Genomic DNA, 19,230 nt, shown 5'->3' with positions numbered 1-19,230 from the left:
TCAGGTGGGGTTTTAGTGGGTGAGAGTCCCACACTACTCCGGACTTTTCCATCCGGAGTGTGCATAATGCATTTCCCCACCTGACAAAAAAAAAAAAAAAAAAAAAAACATGAAAATTTGTCTTTTTTGGGTAATCCTACACATTCCTCGTGTACTTAACGGTTCCAAAAGACACAAAGGCGCATATCGCAGATCCGTTCTTTTTGGCAAACAAAACAATACCAAACTCTCCTTAGCTGCAGGTTTTCTCTTTTTCTTCCGATTTACTTGGTTGGAAGACCAAGAACACACTTTAATTGCAGATTGGCTCCTAATCACGCCAGTAGAAGATTGTTGGTGTTATTAGGCGCACTTAACCTAAAATCTGCATTACTGATTTTACAAAAATGTTTTTGTTTTAATTGGAACTATTAACTAGATATAACATAAACTTACTAAACACCACGCGGGTATAAACAAATCTAATTATCAGAGGGTTTGAACATCAAATATCTTGCATCAAAGATGCAATGACGAATGGTGGTTATTGCCGTCAAAATCATGCATCTCATGTGGTGACACTTGTTTCATCTATAAAGAAGATTTTAATGGCTGACAGTCTTCTTGGGTATGAACCTACAATGCCACACTGGCAATTTTTTGTATTGCTTACGTGGTTTTCCAAAAGAGGACGTCTGGCGTTATTAGGAACATGGCGTTATTTGGCTAACATACCTTATATCGAATTGCAATTTACATTCAGTAAATATCCAGAGGCGGGAGAGAGCACCCTTATTGACTATATATTCCTGGGGAATTTTCTGGGAGGAGGTGCTTCGAAGGAGAATTTTGCAAGATGAACCTTCCGGAAGAAGGAAGGAGTGTGATGGTAACATATGGTACGCCTTGATAGATCCAGTGGTTATATCTACTTTTTTCAGAAAAAAACTTTTTGATTATTTATATTAAACATCAGCAAAGTCTCGTAATTTTGCACTGCGTATTATCTTTTTCCGCAGTGTTTGTACGATAATTACGTGTACGTACGTATTTCGTATGTTAGAAACTTAGTAGCAGTATTTATAAAATTTACTACGTGGTGTAAGCGAACCTTTTCCAAGCCTAGCATATACCTATGCTCTCGTTTCCAAATGATACATATATAGGTAATCAAATGGAGCACAAACATCATATTATGTATTAATATAGTAAGCCAAAGTAAAATAGCGATTATTAAATATCTACTCTCGTAACCAAACACCTAAAACGTTCATATCTGGAAATAGTGTTTTTCGTTTAATTATTTCTTTTCATTCAATTTGAGACTACAGCCATTTGTATACGATGTCTAAAATTAAACTTTCTATAAATCAGTCGAGGCGGTATTGAAAGGCAGCTATTAACATAACTTAACGTGAAGCCTTTCAGTCAGACTCCTTTAAATTATGTACCGATCTCCCACATAACCGAAAATTGCAGCTTTTGTGGGCCTTTCGCGAAAGTTTAAAAACGTTTACGTTGACGTCATATCGTAAGCTTTTTAGCTGAAGCGATTGTAGTTTGCAAAGTCTTTATTCCAGTTGAATGAAGTTGTTAAAACATTATTTGCAGCACCTTTGTCTTTGGTGAAGGTACTGTACGAGGCAAAGATGTCAATTCAAACACACTACCCTTAAAACCTGTTGGCATGACAACGGTAATGACGTCATAGCCTAGTCACGGGCCTCGGGATATATAGGTCAGCTATTTGTGGATATCTGCACTCCTAAATATGCCTGAAAATCTTCAATGGATCTAATTTAGCCCGATTATTTATAAACCCTAAACATTTGCAATTTTATGATCATTTGAAGGATTTGCGCTGACGAATCCTTAAAAAATTACTACCGCTCAAGAAAAAGCTCATCATGCTAAAAGTGATAGTACTATAATTAACGTGTTACAAACTTAATTGATATGTAAATAGCTAAATATTTAATTTAAAACTGGAGTCGAATTACTGCTATTCAAAATTCGTGTTACATGCTCATATTCCGACTGCATAATTTATATTACTAACAAAATATCGTATTTTGACTTTCTCATTTCAATTTTAAATTTGGCTTTATTCAATATTATATCCGATTGCAGCGAAATCTGGTGTGGCTTCTTCTAAAGTGATTTCTGCGATTACTACAATCAATTCACGAAAATTTTTGTTCATAACATGAACAGCGGCATCTTCCGCATCTATACGAAATACTTTTGCGTTCAAGTCCGACAAACGCAAGGTAAATTTCTGTTTCCAAATCTAGCGAATATATAGAAAAGTGCGCCCATTGCTTTTTTTGGAAGCATTACAGTGCGATATCGAACACAAAAATTCAGTAACGGGCGATCAAAAATGAGATGCTGTCAAGTCGCCTTTGGAAGTTCAAGTTAAAGTTAAACACGATTTCCCATGTAAACAAAAATTCCAAGGGTGACTCGACAGCAACTCATTTTTGATCGCATTGTATTTGTTATAGTTGCAGTTAGGGAAGGTGGGACAAAATAATCCCCATAAGACAAAAAAACAAATGTGTGCTATTAGATACAATTACCCGTACAAATGAAATTGCCATTACATTGCTTTAAAATGCTACAACATTAGCATAGTAATGAAAAGGATGTATAATTATCATTTTGCCCCATGAGGTCGTACAAAATGATACGTTGATACCTAATGTGAGGGTAAGCGAGGTAAAATGTTCACAGAAAAGCAGTTGAAATATATAGGTGGTGCTGTTTTGATACACAAGTGGTATAGTATATGCATTTATATGTAAAATTAGGTAATAGCATTGAATATAATTCAATGGCAATAGTTATTTACCCAAAATCTTCATGAAACCTTCGTTTGCATGCCTACTTTTTATGTCATTTGAGCCTTTTTTTGGACGAGGTGATGCCGCAGTGTGCTATTGGGAACATTGACGTTTTGGTATCCAGTCAAATGCAGTCAATCAACAAGAACAAGACACAAGAAGCACCATAAAAGCATTATGCGGGTCACTCTGTAATTAGGCGTAAGCCTGTTGAGGGTCTAGAACAAGAGGGACAATAAATAAATAAATAAATAGATGTGTAAATGATTCATTTTTTTGTTATTAGTACATGCGTTGCCATTGAACTTGTACACCACTAGATGGCCCGTCAATTTAATTACGTGATTTATTTATATACAATTAATTTATAACAATGAATTTATAACAGCTAAATTATCTATTACTTACATATACACAATTTATAACAACGCCAACTATTTATTACTTCGGCATTGAAAATGGAATTCCTGAATCATATCATATATTTGTAAGAGAAATTGCAATAACAATTATTTACACGTTAATAATAAAAAAAGATATAGATATAACACACACAAGTAATTACAAAGAAGACGAATGTATAGCAATAGCAAATCGCAATTCGATTTGCTTATATAGCAAACTCGAGTGTTCTCGAGAGGCCGATTTATAAACTTTTCGCCCGCGTTCGCGCTGGCAGTTCGTAGTTCACCGAAGATATTGACCAATGGAAGAAGAGTACCTATTTGGCGCGCAAATTAGTGTCAAAGTCAAACTGTCAAAGTTGCTCGTTTTGGCGTGTCAAGTGTATTAATATCCTTTATGAGTCTTTTATATATTATGCTCATTCATCACCTTTATCGTGCACAACAGACAGACAGACAGCAATATAAAATAACAAACTATCTCGAGGATTGTTAATAATTTAGCAAACAGCATTCTATCTCGATATTCCCTCTCAACATGCGCGATGGCCCAGACGACTTTTTAACAATATAATTTGTTTTCAAAATGTTTGTGAATACAAATTAATTCTTAATTTATACATTGCACTTCTTTTTGGTAATTTAAGAATTGAGAATTTTTAGTTGATAATTGTTTAAATAATTAATAAATTGTTTAAACAATAAAAATCTTACTTGGGTTAGAAATTAGTCTTTAATTAGTCCTAAATTATTCGGGCAAAGTGGAGATGCCAACATTACCGACCCCTATATCGAAGGCGTGGCATAAGCGCAATCGACGTTACGTAGCAGCAGATTTTTTTTATGTAGAAAAATTAAAGTGAAATTTTGCGCCGTAATAAATGCATGTAAATTTATTGGAAAAATTGGATAGTGCCCTACAACTTCGCGTAACTGTGTATAATTCCATTTTAAACAAATTTGTTTGTTTAGCATTATGTGTTGTTTATGAAATAATTATATGCGGTCCAATAAACCGCATAATTAGCGCATAATTTTTGAATAAGGAAAAATTAATTTATAAAAAACTATGCGGGTACAAATTCTAGTATCGTGGGTACAAATCATTGAATTACTCGTAAATTAAAGACATACATTTATTTGATTTGGGTAAAGTTGGGGTGCCAACTACTGTTTTTAACCTTCGAAATACCCCATTGTTTATTACTAGTACTATTTTATCTGTGGTATTGGGTATTTTATCTGTGGTAGTACTTAATTTCTGCATAAAAAGAAATTCACTTCTGAAACAGTCCCGGCTAATGGTACTTGAAATAGTCTGTTTTCTATTACAGCGCAAACTGCTTTTCTAGTGAATTCATAATTAGCCCTTAATTTTTGCATAAGAAAAAAATTTTTTATAAAAAAACAGCGTCTACGAGAAGTTGGCCGACGTTAATGGGTTTTCAAATGTGTAATTTTGTGTTACTTTGCAAAATTTTATATTAACGGCGCAAAAGACGCATTATTAGCGCATAATTTTCCTATAAAGAAAAAGTTCATATTTGAACAATTCTGCGGATACCCAAAGTTGACCTGGATAAGCGTTTTGGGAATAAGTTTCATTCCAGCGGTGCAACAGGGCACATACATAACCAGTGGCAGCGTAAGGGGGGAGGGCTGCAACGGCGGCCCGCAATTTAAGTTAATAAAAACGTATGTGCGCTCATAGCAGCTTAAACAGTCTTAGAATGTTAGTCACAGAAAAAGATCAATTATGTGATGTAGTAGACCAAATTTAGTGAAATAATGGACGTCGTCGTGTGTATAGGGTGCTCCAAATTGCGTGTTTTTGATGTGTTTGACGGATATTTAGAACAAGCTTTGGTGCTGTATCTTAAAAACCAAGCAGGTTATGGAAAACATAAAAAATACCCCTTTGCTAAGAGACTATTTTTACATAACGTTTATTTTTGATACCTATTTGGCATTCCTGAAAATAACTGAGTGAATTACTTCAGTCAATCACTTAAGTAAAAACTGTTTATTGCATTTTTGAACATTTGCGCTTTGAAATGTAACTACGAGAAGTGCAAACCGCATCACTCTCTCTCTCTTTTACCGCTCAAAATATCGCCGAAATAAATCTAAACAAGCAATTTAGAACACCCTGTACATATCTGTTTTCACTGTACCCACCTAGCTGGTTAATTTGGAGACGAATGGGTGGGGGGGGGGGATGATTGAGAGCGCAATTTGACCGGCCCGGGTACTGGCGGTAGCTACTCCGCCACTATAAATATAAATATAAAGAAGTCCGAGGCTACGTGAAGTTGGCCGCGCAGCCTAATTATATATTAAAATGACTTATTTTTTGTAAGGGCGTTATGTGCCATAACTAGTTGGGCAATTATAAGTTTCCTAAATGGTTTTCACGTCATGTAAAAGAACTTCTTGTGCAGAAAAAGGTTGCTCATAAAAAATATAAACAAACGCGCCTGTCTGGTGATTATTTAATATTTAGTGGTTTACGAACTAAATGCAATAAACTCATAAACGAGTGCTACAGTGACTATATTAATGTTACCGAAAATAATATTCACACAGACCCTAAATATTTCTGGACATTTGTACATGACTCTAAACGAAGCCATTCCTTACCTAACAGTATGTGTTACAATGGTAGTGTTACAGATGATCCGTGCGAAATTGCAAATTTCTTTGCCAATTTCTTTGCTTCGGTGTATCCAAATGTGCGTGATACTTGTGTACCTGATTTTCAATATGTTAAGACTGTACATTTAAATACTTTAACTGTCTCTGCAAATGATGTTTTCACAAAACTTGAACAATTGAATACTAAAAAAGGTGTCGGCCCAGATGGAGTACCACCACTAATCTTAAAGGAGTGCCGTTTTACTTTGGCAAAACCATTGCTGTTCCTTTATTCGCTATCACTTAAATCTGGATACTTTCCTATACAATGGAAAGAAAGTTTTTTAATACCATTACACAAAGCGGGAGATAGGGATTTAGTGCAAAATTACAGGCCAATATCAAGAATTTCACAAATACCAAAGATTTTTGAAAAAATCGTTTCTGATAAAGTTACACCCATTTTNTACATAAAATTGTAGACAAGGAATTTGGCATGATCCGTTGGCATTGAGCAATTTAATTTCTTACCGCTATGTTTTTATAGGTATACATCGTTGTAATTCAATTTAACACAAAACATTATTTCTCGTATTACCACCTCGATATTAGGCTTGCTTGAAAATCTCAAAAGGCTCGTGCAGATTTAAAAATTTACCAGGCGTTTTAATCAGCGCAATTTCTTTTTCTAAATATTGAAAATTGATCTATTTATATGAAATATGGAGAACATTTAAAATGGGTATAGGATCTAGCCAATTTCTATTTTAGAAACGAGGTGTCTCTATGCCTATATGGCTGGTCGAAAGACGTAAGGGACGCTTCCTGAAGTAGAGGGAGAACGAGAAGTAGAAAATTTTAGAACTCACTTTCAGTTTTCAGTTTCTTCACAGTCAGCAGTAACAACTTTTGTTGACTGGCCATATTATTATATTAGTGTTACAGGTAATAACTGATATTTGCGCAATTACCTACCTCAGTTTTCAATCAAACCCATTTTACTAATTTCATTAGGCTCAATCTTTTATAGTGAATTGTGGATAATTTCATTTTTCAACTTGGTGAAAGTGCGGCGCGATAAATTCAACGGGTTTCAATTTTCACGCGTTTATTTTCACTAAATTTGGAAACGCCGAATCAACGTAATTCGAGAATGTATTGTGAGTCCCCCCAAATTAGGATACGACACACTTATTTTGGAACTGTGCCAAGTTCTAAAAATAAATTTAAGGCAACTCTTACAATTGATTAACGTTCTTAATTTTCCAGAAAAACACCTAAGGAACAAGATGGCGGACGATGAGGTTAGGTACGTATCCATATTTTATACAATTTTGGACCATCCTAATTTGAGGTATTTTGTTTCATGTTCTTTCCTTCACCCGACTACCCCAATCGGAACGCATCCATTATAGTATTACGAATCTTCTTGCTCTAAAATGCAAAGGTAAATGTCTTGCATGTCGCTACATTATACGCTTCAATAGAATTGACTTTCATCCCTGAGACAGATGGGAAAGAACCAATAAAATAGTTGCGATGTTATAGTAAACAGACTCTTCCTTACCAAATGCGTCAAAAAAGACGATGCTATGCTTTAATAGTGTTATAGATGTTGTTGAAGTAGAAAATGAAACGGATTCTACTGTAAGTGTTTTCGCTTCTTTTAGACTTTCGCCATACCTAACCATCTATAGTGTGGCTTTACTAGCACCTTTCCTCAACTTTTAGATCGAAACTAATGTTCTTGTCCATTTTCAGAGGAAGCGTCTCGAGGAGGCACGTAAATCCAAAACTTGATTTAGAAAAGTTTCTCGCTGAGGAATTTTTCTGGATCAAGTTTCACGTAAGTATAATTTATCTAAAAAAAATCGCCACCGATAACAGGAAAAGAAGAAGAAGCAGGCGGAAATTGAGAGGAAGAGGGCCGAAGTTAGGGCCCGTATGGAAGAGGCCTCCAAGGCTAAAAAGGCCAAGAAAGGTTTCATGACCCCTGAGAGAAAGAAGAAACTCCGGGTATGCTAATGTTTTTCAAATGCCAGTAACTAATCGTTGCGTTTTTGTAGCTATTGTTAAGAAAGAAAGCTGCTGAGGAATTGAAAAAGGAACAAGAACGTAAATCGGCGGAACGTAGACGTATCATTGAAGAACGCTGTGGAAAGCCCAAACCCGTAGACGATGCAAATGAAGGTAAGGTGTCGATTTGCTAGTAAGGGATGAATATGTTTAGAAAACGCATCCTTTCCTAATTACTGTTGACGGTGTAATTAGAAAGGGATGTGTATGTTATGATAACGCGGGGTACTTACGCAAGAAGAATGCCTCCCGGTTTTTGAATTTTTTTTAAATCCAAGAAGAAGATCATCGTTTTCCTTTACATGCCATATCCTGTATTAGATGCACACTTAAACATTTGTCATTTACCACAGACAATATTAGGAAGCTTCTCTTGTCATACCACCAAAATATCGTCAGATTGGAAACGCAGAAGTACGACGTGGAGCAAGTAGTAAAAATCAAAGAGTTAGAGGTTAGAATAACAGCGACTCATTGCACGATGCAATTTTTGTATCGTCCAAAGCTTTTTTATATATCCATGTGTAACATCTATGCGAAGCAGCTTCAAACGAATCTATTTTCGAATTTCCTGTAACTTTCTTCAAAGTGATTAACACTTCCTTATTTTTCTTGCCACGTACCCGTAACAATTAGTTCTTAAATCTTTGTAACTACTTTGTCGTTTACCACAGAACTCATTAAAACTATGCTAAGGAATTACAATGATAAAATCGCCAAGTTGGAAGAGCATAAGTATGATCTGGAACAACAAGTTACCTTGAAAGATTATGAGGTTAGATAACGTCGTAACGACCGTTGCACGACAAAAGCGCTTTTGTTTATTTTTGGTACGGTGCACGTTATGCCTAAATTAACAAAAAACTTCCTTAATGCGAGGTTTTCACAATTTGGAAAAATGTGCGGATTTTTGAATGGATGCTCAGAGCTCCAAATGGAGATGTGAAAGTTTGGTTTGATGAACTTTTACAACGAAACTTGGGTTCCAAAGCATCAATCCCGCTTTTTAGGTGTATCGTTTTTTTTTTGCTATGAAATTGGCTTTTTATAGGTGAACTAATACAGTGCATGTGAAATATACTTGCATTGCTATTTCGTACGCGCGTTTACATCATAAAATTGAGTGCAAAGGCGTGGAATTCTCATAGGAGCAAATTTAGACGATCTATTTTGGTACCCAAGTAAATTTAGCCATGCACGTATTGGGTTTCACGAGTACTGCGAATATTTAAATATAAAAAAAGCGCTCGTCAATTTATTGGAGGACACTCGTTAGGGATATAAAAAAAATTGCACTCGCTAATTAAAAAACTCAAGTACCTATGAATTTTTACACTCTTTTAGCCAGCGTAAAATCGCTCTGCGAATCGTATCACAAACGCATTAGTGACCTGGAACATAAGAAATACGATATTGAGAAGGAGGTCGAATTCAGAGATCTTCAGGTAGAATTAATTGATGATCATCACAGTCGCATGCAAGTTCTACGCACGCCATTGATTTCCACACCAGCGCATCGCGAGCTTTAGCACTAGCCTTTGCCCACTGATAGCCAAGAAAAGATGTAGATTTATCACAAGACTATTCCGTTTCATTCACAAACAACTACATTTCACCTACTATTTTCAGCTTTTAGCTTGTGCTTGTCTCTCCTTACTCCCTTATCACGCCCCTCGTCGGTTCTACGTTTTGCAGTTGTATCTGTACCGTAAAAAATTCCCACCTTCCTTTTTTTGTGTTAACTGTCTTATTTCTTCTAGCCGAGCTGCAAACGGTATGTCAAACGTATTGGCAAAGAATACATCAACTCGAAGGAGATAAATTTGATCTCGAATGGGCTGAAAAGCTAAAAGCTTATGAGGTATACGAAACGACGATACCCAATCCAAGTAGATATTTAGCCAACATCTTTCGGATTTTTTCTGGATGTTTTAAAAATTCGACGGTTTTTTTTTGCCCTTGCGATATTTTTTTGAATCTCCATTTGAGACTTTGGAGAAGTGTTGACGGTACCCCTAATTAGATCTGAACTAAGAGATGTATTTTTCAGTTGTAAATATGCGTTAAGATACTTCTTTTGGCGAACATTCTACACGATGCCGAAAGACGTATTTTACAGTACAGGTTATTTTATCTATTGCTGTGTGTCATTTTGTTGACTGGTGGTTCCATTTCCGATTATAGCTACATTAAAGAGGATTCTTAAGGATTATTACGATCGCATGTATATTTGTGAGGAACAGAAGTGGGATTTGGAACGTGAGGTCCGAAAGCGAGATTGGGAGGTACAACAGCTGAGTGACACACTGTTTTTTGTGCTTACCATGGGTGTTATAAATACCGAGATTAATCTCTAGCGCTTGCGAGATTGTAGCCGATCTCGGTATTTATAAATTTCAAGTTCAGTCCTGAGGTTCGTCAAAATACCTCTGTTTTGTAACCGTTGTAATACGAACAAAACAAACATGAAGTGTTACACCAAACCATCCACCCGTACCCTGCATTTTAACAACCTCCAGTATTTTATTTTAAAAACCCAGGGCTGCAAACATTTGTAAATATCACCATTTTAACTGTTAAGTTTATTATTTTTTTATACTAGGAATGTATTTACTAAATACGTCCAAAATTGATTCTGATTATTCCTTTGTATTAAACCCACCCGCATGTTTTTATTTATGTTTTATTTCGAGGACATTCATTTAAGTTGCTCTGATTCGCTTTACCCACAGCTTCAATTATCAAATGCTTTCTCCACACACGCTTTTCTTTTCTTAACAGCTGTCCCTAGCTGAAGTGTCCCCATCCTTTTGGTATGGCACTTCATGCTTACATATACATTAGACAAATCGTTCCAAATCACCATGTCGTATGCCCAATTTTAGCAAGTCGTCAATGGATTCGGAACCGAACAGTTAGAAGTGCCATACCGCTGCCGTCCTTTTTTTTTGTCTACTGAAACTTATGTCTCCCATTTTTCAGGATCGATTTTGTACAAACATGCTGTAGTTGCATTGTAGTTTGTCTGGCATAGAACTGGTGCGCAAATCTTTTTGCACAATTTTCAGTTAGAGACAAATTCGGTTCCTTGCCAGACGAGATTTTTGAGCTTTCAGAAATGATGTAAAGCTGTTCAAAACCAGCGACCTGTAGTAGTGTAGTCGTCATCTCCGCCCAATGTGCCTCGACGAAATTTTGTCGTCACCAATATTTTTACCATATTTTTGTTATAGTATATAGAGCAACTTTTTATGATGTTACATTTTTCTTCCTCGGCGTGTTTTGTGAGAAATACGAAGGATTTTTGAATTTCTCCACGAAAGTGCATTGTTTAATATTTGTAAAATATGTATTTTTGTGTTTCGTTGGTGTTTGAAAACTTGTACCAATATCCCTCTAATTACTTCTTTCTTTGAATATCTGTATCTAAAGCCTTTCTCCTATCTTTAAAGCTATTGCATATAACCACGCTAAATTTCGATTACTTACTAAACTGGTTTCTGCTACTAGACGTTTTTCGAAACGCTACGTATGTGCCAGTGTTACGTGTGTGTTTTGGCTTAAAGTTTGTGTACGTTAATTTTAAGTACCATGACAGATAATAGTTTGTCCATTTACGTGTACTTCTATTATGTGAGTAACCATATGTTGTGTATTGCGTCTCCGTCAAAAGTATTATCTGTCACAAAAGAACTTTATTGACAGTTTGGTGCTCAAAAAAGTTCTATTTAACTCACTACAACCTTCTAAAACCAAACCGTCTCTTTTTATTTAGATCAATGACTTGAACAGCCAAGTGAACGACCTTAGGGGCAAATTGTAAGTTGACAATCACCGCCATCGCCGTTTCCCAAATTCCTAATTTTCTTTCAGTATCAAACCCACTTTAAAGAAGGTCTCCAAATACGAAAACAAGTTCGCCAAACTTCAAAAGAAGGCGGCGGAATTCAACTTCCGTAACCAACTTAAAGTTGTCAAAAAGAAAGAATTCACCCTCGAAGAAGAAGACAAAGAGGTAATTTGAAAAAATTGTCACATCATTATTTGCACTGCTTTGAACAAACAAAGTGTATACCCTGTACTTCGAAATAGGTTTCGGTTCAGTAACTTAAATCAGATACACTTTGTACTGGCCAAAGTACTGCATTCATTTCAATACATTGAGGTATTAGAACGTTGCGTTTGTTTTCCACAGACAAAACAACAGGAAAAGGCCGAGTGGCAGAAGAAATAATTAACATCAAAGTCCGTGTTCTTTTTATGTTACCAATATACTATAATGGCCTTACCACGCAATTTATAATACATTACTTATTATTCAAAAAATAAATTTTTAACAGTACACAAAACACATCATTTGTGTCTTTTTCGACTTTTTCGTATATGCTAACAATTTTTGTAAGCTTTTTGTATGTGTCTACCTTTTTTTTTATGTGGCACACATACACCTCGTTTAGAGACCAAGGTGAGCCTATTGCGTAATCAGTTGTACTGCAAGCACTTTCTTTGCTGTGTCGGTGTTATTGCTTCTCAATTCGCTGGCTGTTGTGTGCCCCTGTGTTACCCTTAATTGTTGTACAATTCCCCAACCTTAGTAGTACCGTTTCTAAAAACCACGTCCGCTTCTCCAGCTTGCTAATAAAGACACACGCATAAAACCACGCACCTATCATTAGATGTACCGAACAGTACAGTACATTCATATTAAATTAGCACCCCGTTTACTACACCCTTATGGAATATACCTACATTTTCTGATTAATCTCACATATCAAGCAAATTTAATTGGCCGACGGCATTAAATTTGCGATAGTTTCGAATTGTGTACTAATTGATTTTTGTTTCAAATTTGCAGAAGAAACCAGACTGGTCGAAAAAGGGCGACGAGAAAAAGGTACACGAAGTGGAAGCATAAACGTCTGAGGATTTTAACCTTTTCCGTTTTTTTAATTAAATACCTAATGTATAATGATATGCCGTTCTAAGTAACTAATTTTAATGACCCTCACTTGAGTGTCTTATCATCTTGTTTAAACAATAAGAAGTTATGAGATATTAATCTTTGTTTTGTCTTGTCCACACCTCTACCCTAAGCATGTTCTTTGTTTACAGGTGAACAATGTCTGTTATTGTTATTAGATTAATGATGTCGGAATATTGGCATGCGTTATTGTAATTTTGTTTGTAAAATTTTTTTCTTCTATTTGTGAATGGGTAAGTATCTCGACATATTAATCAACATAAATGCACACAATTCAAAAAGACTATTCAAATTTACACCGTATTGGTAAATATACTTTAGGTCATCCACATTTCTTTTTGTAATATGATGTTCGGCAGCAATGAAGTGTCAAACCCTCGCATTGAAAGCCTGAAGGTTGACATTGATCCCAAAATGAGCTATACCTGCCTAAGTTAAAATTCGACATTTTTACCTGCCAGATTCAAGAGGAGAAAGTTCATGTGCTTTCCCCAGGACGGTGCACTTATAACCATCATTATCAAAATTGCTCAAAACCTTTATTCTGAAAGCCTTAGGTACCCCAAAAAAACTGAAATGAGTTGGAAATAGATCCGTTTTTGAGACATTTTGATCTGTGGGTACTTTAAGACAAAACTGATTTTTCCTGTATTTTTTTTAAAATATATCGCCCACTAGAAGAAAAAAAGAGCTTCCCACTGATAACCCTGAAATACCGCATAGGAGATATATGGTAACTCTCAATATTTTTAGAATCGGTGTGATAAATAGCAGTATGTTTCGAAATGGTAAAATTCAAATGTGATTACTATCAAAACCCACCCCCAACATTTCTGTGTTTATTAACTCTACTATCAACTATTAAATTTTATATTTTGGTGTTTATCTACGAACATCACATACTAATGTACATAAACATAATTACAAAACATTGATAAACATTTCAAAAATATATTCTCTGTATCTAGTTGGGTCAGTCTTATTTACCATACTCTAAAGAATATTGGCTGGTTCGTTCACGGTTAATTTTTTGATTTTGATTTTTTAAACGTGATTTGAGTCCATACACCCATTTTAAAAATTGTGTTTATAAATACTAATAAATTCACTTTCGACGATCACATTATTAAATTCATTGTCACAAACCATTCAGCTGAGTAAGAATTTCTCTGTCAAGCATCTTTTATTTTTTCCTCGCTCTCGTGAAGGCGTTAGCGAGAAGTTTAGCGGTTCGAAAAATAGCTATTTACGTAACAAGTTGCAAATTGACTGTTTTTGACGCACTATAGACGTGTATTATAGACTGACGACCTTCCAAACGTTCAGGTGAATCTGAAATATTGACGATGATGCGTTAGCACTTTTCGATTTAGTAGTAATTCTTTGGGTAAAAAGAAACCCAATAGGAAACGTATGGTATGGTGTAAAGATTGGTTGAAAAAAATGCACGTTTTTTCCCATGTGATTTTGCTGAATGAATTGAAGTTACCTCCAAGAGATTAGCCTAAGTATCTACGCATGCATGAAGATACTTATGTACAACTTTTGTCATTGGGAGCGACTTTGATAGAAAGAAAAGAGAAGCCCATCTCATGACAGGCTGACGATGATAAATCGCGAAAAACTGTAGTAAACTGTCTGAACTGATAGCGCGACGACGAGGCAGACGACCGTGCCATACACACGTTCCAACTTACCTTTGATTACGTCAGGCCGGCCGAATGAACGAACATACTTTTAATTATTTTCCGACCGCCTGAACAGTCTTAACTGACAGATCGACCGGGGTTGTTATAACTCGTGTATTTTTACCACCCGCACGTTACTAAGAGAGATATCGCGTTAGAGTAAAAAGTGACCCCACACTTTTTTTTACGGAAATATACGTTTTGAAGGACCAGAATCCGAATCAAGCAAGATCTCGATTATGTCGATCGGTATGTCGGTCTGTACTCTCATTTCCGGCTAAACGGCTTGGAACAAAATTTTAGACATGATAGGGCAGAGTCGCACATGCGCAGGTGTGCGGGTGGTATCGGTACTAGCCACAGCCAACTTTTTATTTGACGGTGTTTACTGTATATTAATTTGACTTCTCTATTCTATTCTATTCGGCAAAATGACCGTTTCCCTGAATAATAATTCTTTTATTTTCCTTCATACAATTCCCCCCCCCCCCCGCCTTAACCTCACTTGCCTAATTTTCCTCGAAAAAATGTACACGCTCTCCATCTTTTTCATTAAAATTTAAACCTTCCTTTACTTTTCAAAATGTTCTTTTTTATTTTAGCCCAATTCTTTAATTTAATGTTTTTATCTCCCTTGGTATTTTAAACTACTTTTCAGTTTCTGGTTTCATTTCCTATTTACTTTATTAATTATTAACGAGTTAGACGCCCCTATTTAATTTAAAAATACGTGTACCAGTTTTCAAAGCGATCGTACGTCGTGCACATGATACGTACGCCTTTCTGAAATTAATCCTAGCGATTTTGGAACAGATCCATTTTTGCCCATCCGTTTGTCCGTGTGCATGATAGTTTGTTTAGAAACGTGCGATCGCTTTGAAAATTGGTACACATGGTCTTAAGGATATAAGAAAGGTCCCTATTGTTTTTAAGTTACGTAGACTATCGAATCAAAAAGTTTCACTCCAGGATCGTTCGGTATTCAGTTGTATCGGATTTTTATATTTGATTTTGTGACAATGGAAACTTTCCCTAAACATTTCTAAATTGTTCTCAAATATCAAATCAAATAAATTTTGGTGTAGTCGATATTTGGTAAAAAAAGGAAGGTTTTACACTGCCTTTTTTTGAGGCCCGAAAAAAAATTGTCTCAGATCGACCCGGAAAAAAATTTTCTTATAGAATGGGGGCTGTAGAATCCATAATTTCAAACAGTTCCAAGATTGGGCTACTAGTTCAAAAGTTACAGCCCTTTGAATTTTCTTTCGAAATTGGTTTCTAGTCTATAACTTTTGATTGGGAAGTCTGATCGAAAAAGTACGAATTGTTTTGGATTCTACGCACCAAAATTAATAAGAAAAAGTGTTTTCCCGAGAAATTTTGGTGCAGTCGGTTTTTGGTAAAAAAGGAAGGTATAACACTGCCTTTTTTTGAGGCCCGAAAAAAAAATTGTCTCAGATCGACCCGGAAAAAAAAATTTCTTATAGAATGGGGCCTGTAGAATCCATAATTTCAAACAGTTCCAAGATTGGGCTACTAGTTCAAAAGTTACAGCCCTTTGAATTTTCTTTCGAAATTGGTTTCTAGTCCCATAACTTTTGATTGAGAAGTCTGATCGAAAAAGTACGAATTGTTTTGGATTCTACGCACCAAAATTAATAAGAAAAAGTGTTTTCCCCAGAAATTTTGGTGCAGTCGATTTTTGGTAAAAAAGGAAGGTTGTACACTGCCTTTTTTTGAGCCCCGAAAAAAAAATTGTCTCAGATCGACCCGGAAAAACAATTTTCTTATAGAATGTGGCCTGTAGAATCCATAATTTCAAACAGTTCCAAGATTGGGCTACTAGTTCAAAAGTTACAGCCCTTTGAATTTTCTTTCGAAATTGGTTTCTTTTCTAGTCTATAACTTTTGATTGAGAAGTCTCATCGAAAAAGTACGAATTGTTTTGGATTCTACGCACCAAAATTAATAAGAAAAAGTGTTTTCCCGAGAAATTTTGGAGTAGTCGATTTTTGGTAAAAAAAAAAGGAAGGTTAAGTATTCAAATACTATGCGAAGTATTCGAATACTAAATATTTGTGAAAGTATTTGAGTTACAAATACAAATACTGCTTCCATAAAAGTATTTAATTACAAAGTATTTGAATACTTTAAAGGATTTGAATACTAAAATGTATTTACAAATAATAAAAACTCAATATTTTACTAAATGGTTAAGTGTATTGAAAAAAAAAAATCAACTGAGACTTCCTTTGTTAGTTGATCTACATACAGGGTGTTAATACTAAGTCGATACACTCGAAAACGTCAGTTAGAATTTATTAAAACAAATAACCTTTCTTAGTTCCAATTTTTGATTTGGTGCCCCGGTTCGAAGTTTTAAAAAAATTAAAAATAATTATAAATACAAATGTTTTAGAGAACTGAAAGATAGTTTTAAAAATTTTTGTTTTCAATAGTCCTTAAAATAAGGGAGTTATGACGATTTTTCGAAAAACGCCTACAACTTCGAAGTCGAACCGGGGAACCAAGTCAAAAATTGGATCTAAGCGAAAAGTTGATTGTTTTAATGAGTTGTAACTGTCGTTTTCGGGTGTAACGACTTAGTATTAACACCCTATATACCAAGGTATAGGTAGCGTAGTAAAAAGAGAAGATAATATGTTCCTCAGTGGTCACTTATACACCTAAATTGATCTTGTTTTCATAATAATCTTGACCTAATTATGTTGAAATGTGAATAATCTGCCTTCTCTAATTGCGTGAATACATTGGGAATAAGCTGAAACGCTAATATGACGATAATAAATAATTAAATTAACTCAAAAACTAAAGAACTTTCACCAGTTACATTTTGTTGAAATACACCTAAAAAATTAGGAAACTTAATCCTCTACTTTAAATTGTGTACATATTGCCATAATAACTTACAGTTTTTTTATTGTCCATATTATTGGAAATGTGGTTGGGGTCCAGAGATAGGTAGTAAAAAATTCCCCTAGGGTAAGGTGAGGGTTTTTTTGGTATGTGCAGTTTCTTTACGGGAAATGGAAAAACTGTTACCGCAGTGCCATGCAAAATGGAAACCATCGCACTGATGATTGGTTAAAGCGTATTTTTCAGACGTATTGACCGAACCTCTGATAAACATGTTTAATTGCTTTTATCAGAAGGACATAATATCAATATTGCATGAAAATCACTCCATAAATAATAGTTAGTTTAACAAATACGGAAATCAATGTCATGTCTACTATATTCACTATTATTAGGGTCTGTGGTCAAAAGTTGAATACCACGGTTGGGATGCGCTTGCCTAAAAACGGAAACTTACTCAAGATGTCATTTTCTGTTCGCCCAACATAATACATTCAAAAACCAAGTCCAAGTGCTGAGATCTCAAACCCTCAGAAGGGCGGACGGATGGACGGCATTTTTCATGGAAAATATTGTAAACGTATTGTAAACGCAAACGACGCCTATATATCTTTGCAAGCACGGCGACTAACGACGCTCTCAATTTGCAAATATCGTAAGACTACTAAAAGGCAGATCCCCTACACATATTTTTGGAACCAGCGTAATGCAATAGAAACCTCTTCCAAAATTTTTGTCGTGGTTGTACTTTGAGTATAAGACATTCCTCATTTACATTCACTCTGTGTCTATACGTAATACATGATATCTCTTATATATAACATCGTTTTTCTTTGTAGGAAGAGCCAGAAGCACCGAAACCTCCAGGTACTTGCGTATTTTTAAACAGAATTAATTATACGGACGTATCTAATTATAGAGCCCTCTGCGGAAGAAGCAACACCTGCTACACCTTCCGAAGCACCACCGCCCGCTGAAACGGCACCACCCACTGACAGTGTACCGCAAGTGATTGAAACGCCTCCAACAGAAGGTGCACCACCTGCAGTCGAAGGTGCGGAAGGAGCACCACCAGCGGAGGGCGCAACACCTGCTGACAGTGCTCAAGCGCCTGGAGAGGGCGCAGCACCACCTGCCGAAGGAGCGCCGCCTGTTGAAGGAGCGCCACTCGTTGAAGGCGCACCACCAGTTGAAGGCACACCAGCTGTTGAAGGTACACCAGCAGAAGGAACCACGGCAGCTCCACCAGTTGAAGGTGCCGTATCTGCAGAAGGTAAGCACCTTATCCTTACTTAGCATACGCCTAACTATAATTCCGTTTAGGTACCCCTGCGGAAGGTGCAGCGCCCACTGAAGGTAAAATCAATTAGACATACGCATCATTAGCTGTATACGATGTGTTGCAGCTCCACCTGGAGAAGGTGCACCTGCAACTGCAACAGAAGGTGTCGAAACGGCCCCCGCTGCAGCTCCAGATGCCACACCAGTAGCTGCAACCGAAGCGGCACCCGCACCAGCAGCCGAAGGTGAGGTACCACCCGCTGCGACTGCGTCTACAGAACCAGCCGCTGACCCAGCACCAGTTACTGAAGCGCCCGCGGAACCGGTCGCGACAGAGGTTCCTCAAGCCGAATCGCCAGCTATTGTAACAGCAGCAGTAGTTGAAGGTAAATTGCTAGTAAACCCTTCAAGCATTTACAAATTAATTCTTCCAGCCGCTGCGTAATGCTGAAACAAATCCAACG

At 36.3% G+C, this 19,230-nt stretch overlaps 1 protein-coding gene across 9 annotated transcripts; it reads left to right on the top strand.

Moving 5' to 3' along the window:
- The first annotated feature begins 6,665 nt into the window (after window positions 1–6,665).
- On the top strand, window positions 6,666–19,214 carry LOC116167557 (troponin I 2-like). 9 transcript variants are annotated; one of them, XM_031482944.1, is made up of 14 exons: window positions 6,667–6,808; window positions 7,133–7,167; window positions 7,625–7,642; window positions 7,751–7,879; window positions 7,930–8,053; window positions 9,700–9,800; window positions 11,715–11,758; window positions 11,813–11,954; window positions 12,795–12,833; window positions 18,325–18,352; window positions 18,405–18,758; window positions 18,809–18,841; window positions 18,892–19,152; window positions 19,201–19,214. In XM_031482944.1, exons 2-14 carry the CDS (start codon window positions 7,153–7,155, stop codon window positions 19,209–19,211), a joined length of 1,299 nt encoding a protein of 432 aa, XP_031338804.1. In that variant the 5' UTR covers window positions 6,667–6,808; window positions 7,133–7,152; the 3' UTR covers window positions 19,212–19,214. The 9 variants fall into 9 exon arrangements, with proteins under 9 accessions (XP_031338810.1, XP_031338804.1, XP_031338809.1 ...); XM_031482942.1 differs by lacking the exon at window positions 9,700–9,800 and adding an exon at window positions 10,124–10,224 and having other exon boundaries at window positions 6,668–6,808; XM_031482943.1 differs by lacking the exon at window positions 9,700–9,800 and adding an exon at window positions 8,293–8,393 and having other exon boundaries at window positions 6,668–6,808.
- The last annotated feature ends 16 nt before the right edge of the window (window positions 19,215–19,230 follow it).

The sequence above is a fragment of the Photinus pyralis genome, unplaced genomic scaffold, assembly GCF_008802855.1.
Source record: "Photinus pyralis isolate 1611_PpyrPB1 unplaced genomic scaffold, Ppyr1.3 Ppyr1.4_LG4, whole genome shotgun sequence".
In the NCBI taxonomy this organism is placed as follows: Eukaryota; Metazoa; Arthropoda; class Insecta; order Coleoptera; family Lampyridae; genus Photinus; species Photinus pyralis.
The sequence above is the reverse complement of the archived record's forward strand: the minus strand, read 5'-3'. Positions and strand labels throughout refer to the sequence as shown.